This window comes from Pangasianodon hypophthalmus, chromosome 17 (genome assembly GCF_027358585.1).
Source record: "Pangasianodon hypophthalmus isolate fPanHyp1 chromosome 17, fPanHyp1.pri, whole genome shotgun sequence".
Taxonomy (NCBI): domain Eukaryota; kingdom Metazoa; phylum Chordata; class Actinopteri; order Siluriformes; family Pangasiidae; genus Pangasianodon; species Pangasianodon hypophthalmus.
The window spans coordinates 25,024,032-25,031,531 of record NC_069726.1 but is presented as its reverse complement, the minus strand read 5'-3'; the positions used below and the strand labels follow the sequence as shown (position 1 = coordinate 25,031,531).

General features: G+C 46.4%; 1 protein-coding gene across 1 annotated transcript in view; it reads left to right on the top strand.

The window, feature by feature from the left end:
* Positions 1–7,500, top strand: part of smc5 (structural maintenance of chromosomes 5) — a 38,313-nt gene that overhangs the window by 8,536 nt on the left and 22,277 nt on the right. The window contains exons 11-15 of the mRNA XM_053241093.1: positions 183–296; positions 391–485; positions 2,008–2,140; positions 2,897–3,070; positions 6,906–7,075. Coding sequence (XP_053097068.1) covers positions 183–296; positions 391–485; positions 2,008–2,140; positions 2,897–3,070; positions 6,906–7,075 — 686 coding nt within the window. The remainder of the gene's footprint in view (positions 1–182; positions 297–390; positions 486–2,007; positions 2,141–2,896; positions 3,071–6,905; positions 7,076–7,500) is intronic.

Sequence of the window (7,500 nt, the reverse complement as noted above, 5' to 3'; positions counted from 1 at the left end):
CGAGTGTGTGTGTGCGAGTGTGTGTGTGCGAGTGTGTGTGTGCGAGTGTGTGTGCGAGTGTGTGTGCGAGTGTGTGTGCGAGTGTGTGTGCGAGTGTGTGTGCGAGTGTGTGTGCGAGTGTGTGCGCGAGTGTGCGCGCGAGTGTGCGCGCGTTTCATTGATGTGGTTGTATGTGATTACAGATTAACGTACGGGACCCGCGCTATGCGAAGTACGTGGAGAGCCACGTTCCTATAAACGACCTGAGAGCGTTTGTGTTCCAGAAGCAGCAGGACATGGAGACGTTCATGGCAGAGGTAAGGGGCGGAGCCTGATGATGTGTAAGGTGGTGCAGGTGCTTTAGCGGAAGGCGTTTGCACGCTGGTGATGGTCTGTGCGCTCTGCTCTCAGATACGAGACAGACAGAGACTCCGAGTGAACAGCGTTATTGCTCCTGCGGAGTCGTGTGCGAACCGACCGCCGTCGCGACCCATCGACTCCCTCAAGTAAGCACTTTTACTCTTATTCATGACTTTTCACGTCTTAGAAAAACAACTGTGTTTCTTAAAACTGCATTCATTAAGTGTAAAATAATATCTATAAACTCTGGGGGTCTCAGATTGCTCAAAAGATTGTATTTGCATATTAATGAGTCTAATGTTATAGATAGAGAGATCACATTATCGTTAACTCATTAACCCGTTAACTCGTTAACTATTAACATGTTCTATGACTGTCAAGTCACTGCAAGTATTTTATAATTAATTACAAAACACTGCATTAGACAGTTAAAAGCGTAATGTGGAATCAGGAATACATAAATCTAATATTTTGTGTGAACTAATATTTGAACAAATAATTCATTAATCAGCATAAATGTGCTTTTAACTGAAAAGAGCTGTAGAAAATATCATTCAGATTTTTTTTCCCCAGTAAAATAATATAAAATAAAACTTTAAGGAATAACTTTACTATAAACAGCAGAGGCGTATGCGGATTTATATTTTATCGTGTTTCTGTTGTTGGATAAATCCAATCGAAAGCGTATTTATTCTTCCAGGTGTGTTCGTCTTTTTAATGTCTGTAGTCTTCTGGTTTTGTCTATGATGCTTTTTGTAAGGGATGATCCACGGCGTTACGCGACTTTAATGCAGGGCGTGGAGGTTGCTATGGTTACAAGTGTTTATAGGCAGCGCATTAATTTAGAACAGTGATTAAACTGATTGGAACTACCTTCACATTCAGCGCGCACCTTCCAGCCAATCAGAATCGAGTATTCAGACAGACCATGGTATAAATTTGTTTTATTTTATTTACATTTTTTTTTTAAATTACTTGATTTTTATCACGCAGCACTTCGGCCAGCTCTTGTCTTTAAATGTGCTGTATAAATAAAGACGTCCTGAAACCCACGATGATGAATTTGTATAAACGTAATTGATGTAATCGATGCTTTTAAAATAAGTAAATATTGTGAGAAGGTTTGCTGGTTTTTTTTTGCTCTAATACACTTTATTCTTGATGCATTTAACTTTCAAACAGAAGTGAATTTTACACTGAGAAGCAGAAGAAAGTGGAACGTTTGCATGAATGATGTACATTTTGCGTGTGTGTGCGTGTGTGTGCGTGTTTGCGTGCGTGCGTTTGTGCGTGTGTGTGTGTATGCGTGTGTATGCGTGCGTGCGTGTGTATACGTGTGTGCGCGTGTATACGTGTGTGCGCGTGTGTGTGCGTGCATGCGTGTGTATACGTGTGTGCGCGTGTGCATGTGTGTGCGTGTGTATGCGTGTGTGTGCGTGTGTATGCGTGCGTGCGTGTGTGTGCGTGTGTGCGCGTGCGTGTGTGTGCGCGTGTGTATGCGTGTGTGCGCGTGTGTGCGCGTGTGTGCGCGTGTGTGTGCGTGTGTATGCGTGCGTGCGTGTGTATGCGTGTGTGCGTGTGTGTGCGTGCGTGTGCGTGCGTGCGTGTGCGTGCGTGTGTGCGCGTGCGTGCGTGTGTGTGCGTGTGTGTGTGCACGTGTGTGTGCAGGCGTTATGGGTTCTTCTCCTACCTGCGAGAGCTGTTCGATGCCCCAGACGAGGTGATGAGTTACCTGTGCTATCAGTACAAAGTTAATGACGTACCTGTGGGGACGGAGAAGACTAAGAACATGATCGAGATGGTTAGTTCTTCTTATTGACACACGAGTTTTATTATTTAACTCAGTAAACAATTTGTTTTAGTTGAAACTATAAAGACAAGCTTTTAATGAAGAACATGTTGTAAAGGATTAGAAAAGAAAAATAGTTTAGAGATTTATGTTGAGCTCAGAAGCCTGTGATCAGATGACATGAGTTTCCTTTTAAATGTTTCTCAGTCTTTTCAGAAAATTGTTTAATAAAGTGTTAATGTGTTGAAGTGAACTGGATCAAACAGCTATAAGATGAATCATGGCCTTAAAATTATTATTCAAAGCAAAAAATTTGAAAAACAGGAAAAAGGAAAGTGAAAAAGGCAAGACTACTTATTGTCTTTTGCAAGGGAAAGAACTACAGCTCCCATAATGCATTGTGAATGATGTCAGTGAATCACTTTCCCTCTACTGTTGCATCGTTGTCGTGTATTTATTCATTTCTGCTCTGATTTGAGAGTTATGTTCCTCGTTTGTAAAGCTAACATGGTGTAAATCCCACGGTGTAATTCAGAAGCCATGTGTTTAGTAGTTACACAGCAGCATCTGCCTGGTGGGTTTCGCTTTTTCCTTCTGGGTAATGTAGTACTGAAATCAGGCTTTGGTAATTAAACACTTTTTTAAAATATAAAATTGAAATCTCACTGACGCTCAGCTTCTGTCGCTAAAGGTCCAGTTCTCAAATGAACGTTCTTTTTACTTTGCGGTGAACCTGAGTGCTGATCCGTGTTCCTGTCTCCGTCTCAGGTGATAAAGGAGTCTCAGCTGAGGATGATCTACACTGCAGAGGAGAAGTACACGGTGAAGAAGTCCACCTACTCCAACAAGACCATCTCCAGTAACTCCGCCCTGCGGCCCCCTCAGTTCCTCAGCATGACCATCGACACAGACGAGAGACGGAAGCTAGAGGATCAGCTCAGCGTAAGTTACGTCACAGTCACGCGAGGAGCGTTCTCCGTACTCACTCGTGTGCTGATCAGGAGCCTGAGCTGATTTTCTGGGCAGCACAGTCGGATTAGTGCGTGTAGCCCGTGTCCCAGATCTGATAGTTCCTAAAGGAACGGTTCTCATCGTTAACTTTAAGCTCTTAAGATTGGGCTCTGTGTAATTATCTAGACTCCACATAGCACTTTATAAAGATTAGCTAACATCCATCCATTCATTCATCCATCCATTCATTCATCCATTCGTTCATTTATTCAGTAAGCGCTTTATCCTGGTCAGGCTGGGATCCGGAGTCTAACCCAGGAACTCTGATTGTGAGGCAGGAAAACACCCTGGATAGGAGGCCAGTACGTCACACACACATTCATACACTCCTTCATTCCTGCGGGCAGTTTGGAGCCACCAGTCCACCTGCTGCTGTGTATTTGTCGAGTACAGTGTACTATATACAGCTGGTACAGTGCACAGTGAAACGGAACAACGTTCCTCCAGGACCAGGCTGCTCCAGAAAACAACACAGAGCTACATGAGACTACACAGGACTACATAAGGCTTACACACACCTACACAGGACTACATAAGACTTCTTCAGACCTACACAGGACTACATAAGACTTCTACAGTCCTACACAGGACTACATAAGACTTCTACAGTCCTACACAGGACTACATAAGACTTCTACAGACCTACACAGGACTACATAAGACTTCTACAGACCTACACAGGACTACATAAGACTTCTACAGACCTACACAGGACTACATAAGACTTCTACAGTCCTACACAGGACTACATAAGACTTCTTCAGACCTACACAGGACTACATAAGACTTCTGCAGACCTACACAGGACTACATAAGACTTCTACAGTCCTACACAGGACTACATAAGACTTCTACAGTCCTACACAGGACTACATAAGACTTCTACAGTCCTACACAGGACTACATAAGACTTCTACAGACCTACACAGGACTACATAAGACTTCTACAGTCCTACACAGGACTACATAAGACTTCTTCAGACCTACACAGGACTACATAAGACTTCTACAGTCCTACACAGGACTACATAAGACTTCTACAGTCCTACACAGGACTACATAAGACTTCTTCAGACCTACACAGGACTACATAAGACTTCTACAGTCCTACACAGGACTGCATAAGACTTCTACAGTCCTACACAGGACTACATAAGACTTCTTCAGACCTACACAGGACTACATAAGACTTCTACAGACCTACACAGGACTACATAAGACTTCTACAGTCCTACACAGGACTACATAAGACTTCTACAGTCCTACACAGGACTACATAAGACTTCTACAGTCCTACACAGGACTACATAAGACTTCTACAGTCCTACACAGGACTACATAAGACTTCTACAGTCCTACACAGGACTACATAAGACTTCTACAGTCCTACACAGGACTACATAAGACTTCTACAGACCTACACAGGACTACATAAGACTTCTACAGTCCTACACAGGACTACATAAGACTTCTACAGTCCTACACAGGACTACATAAGACTTCTACAGACCTACACAGGACTGCATAAGACTTCTACAGTCCTACACAGGACTGCATAAGACTTCTTCAGACCTACACAGGACTACATAAGACTTCTACAGACCTACACAGGACTACATAAGACTTCTACAGACCTACACAGGACTGCATAAGACTTCTACAGACCTACACAGGACTGCATAAGACTTCTACAGACCTACACAGGACTACATAAGACTTCTGCAGACCTACACAGGACTACATAAGACTTCTACAGTCCTACACAGGACTACATAAGACTTCTACAGTCCTACACAGGACTACATAAGACTTCTACAGTCCTACACAGGACTACATAAGACTTCTACAGACCTACACAGGACTACATAAGACTTCCGCAGACCTACACAGGACTACATAAGACTTCTACAGACCTACACAGGACTACATAAGACTTCTACAGACCTACACAGGACTACATAAGACTTCTACAGTCCTACACAGGACTACATAAGACTTCTACAGACCTACACAGGACTACATAAGACTTCTACAGACCTACACAGGACTACATAAGACTTCTACAGACCTACACAGGACTACATAAGACTTCTACAGTCCTACACAGGACTACATAAGACTTCTACAGACCTACACAGGACTACATAAGACTTCTACAGACCTACACAGGACTACATAAGACTTCTACAGACCTACACAGGACTACATAATTAAAGTATATTGATTAAAGTATTTTAGCAGCAATTTAAGAAAGAAATGTGCAAAAATTGAAAAGGGAGTGGTTCAGCTGCGTGTGAGTAAGTGTGTGCGTGTTGGTGTGTGCGTGTTGGTGTGTGCGTGTTGGTGTGTGCGTGTTGGTGTGTGCGTGTTGGTGTGTGTGTGTGTGTGTGTTGTCAGTCCAGTCTCTGAGTATTGAGGAGTCTGATGGCTTGGGGGAAGAAACCGTTGCACAGTCTGGCCGTGAGGCCCGAATGCTTCAGTACCGTTTGCCAGACGGCAGGAGGAGGGTGAAGAGTGTGTGTAAGGGGGGTGTGTAAGAGGGGTGTGTAAGGGGGGTGTGTGGGGGGTGTGTGGGGGGTGTGTGGGGGGTGTGTGTGGGGGGTGTGTGAGGTGTGTGTGAGGTGTGTGTGAGGTGTGTGTGAGGTGTGTGCGTGGGGTGTGCGTGGGGTGTGCGTGGGGTGTGCGTGGGGTGTGTGTGAGGGGTGTGCGAGGTGTGTGCGAGGTGTGTGCGAGGGGTGTGCGTGGGGTGTGCGTGGGGTGTGCGTGAGGGGTGCGTGAGGGGTGTGTGTGAGTGGTGTGTGAGGGGTGTGTGTGAGGGGTGTGTGTGAGAGGGGTGTGTGAGGGGTGTGTGTGAGGGGTGTGTGTGAGGGGTGTGTGTGAGTTGTGTGTGAGGGGTGTGTGTGAGGGGTGTGTGAGGGGTGTGTGTGAGGGGTGTGTGTGGGGTGTGTGTGGGGTGTGTGAGGGGTGTGTGAGGGGTGTGGGGGGGTGTGTGTGGGGGGGTGTGTGTGGGGGGTGTGTGAGGGGTGTGTGGGGGTGTGTGTGAGTGGTGTGAGTGGTGTGTGTGAGGGGTGTGCGTGAGGGGTGCGTGAGGGGTGAGTGGGGTGTGTGAGTGGGGTGTGTGAGTGGTGTGTGTGAGTGGTGTGTGTGTGTGGTGTGTGTGAGTGGGGTGTGTGAGTGGGGTGTGTGTGTGGGGTGTGTGTGGGGTGTGTGAGGGGTGTGTGTGAGGGGTGTGTGAGGTCGTCTACAGTGCTAACCTGACAGTAACCTGAGCTCAGGGTCGTAGCGCAGGAGCTGTGGTGAGATCACGCTACGCTACGCACTGCACCGTCTCGCCCGATCCTTCAGCACATCCTGATCATAATGAAGAGCTGCTCAAGTGAAGAAATGTCCAGTGTTTCACTGGGTGGAGTAGAAACCTCACCACAGGGATCTGGAGTTATAATAAGATCTGGAGTTATAAGAGTTATAAGAGACGCTGGGTGAGGGTAAGAAGCGGTTCAGACTGAGGTCAGTGTCCGATAGCAGCCATGTTAAAGATAACGTGAACAATGGAAAATGAAAAATCCGAGCGGGGAGTAAACAGGAGCTGAGGAGCTCAAACATCTGCACCTCTCTGTGTCTTTACACCTCGAGAACAGTGTACGGGTTGTGCTCCTCGGACACGCCCACTTCCTGTCAGGAACAGGCAGAGCTCCTAATTTAATTTCACTTGAACTGATCTTTTTTTTCTGCGATGTGTCCTTATGGTAACCTTTGACCTCTCCAGGCAGCTCAGCAGCAGGTCCACGGCGTCGACGCCCGCACGAAGGCTAATCAGGAGCAGCAGGTCAGACTGGATCGCCGTGACAACGAGCTCCGAGCTGAGAAGAAGCGTCTGTCAGAGCTGAAGGGCAAAAAGAGACAACTGGAGCAGAAGATCAGCACCAAGCAGGACAGGTAACACACACACACACACACACACACACACACACACACACTGCACAGCACAGACACACACACACACACACACACATACTGCACAGACACACACACACACTGCACAGCACAGACACACACACACACTGCACAGCACAGACACACTGGATAATATGGTGTCACACAAATGAGGTTGTGTGTGTGTGTGTCTGTGTGTGTCTGTGTGTGTCTGTGTGTGTGTCTGTGTGTGAGGCTAATATTAGCTGGCTGCTTTTAATCTAGACCTGTTCTGTTAAAGTGTATGTTATCTCCTTCTCTCCCTCTGTTCTCCGTCTCTTCTCTCCCTCTGTTCTCCCTCTCTTCTCTCCCTCTGTTCTCCCTCTCTTCTCTCCCTCTGTTCTCTGTCTCTTCTCTCGCTCTGTTCTCCGTCTCTTCTCTCCCTCTGT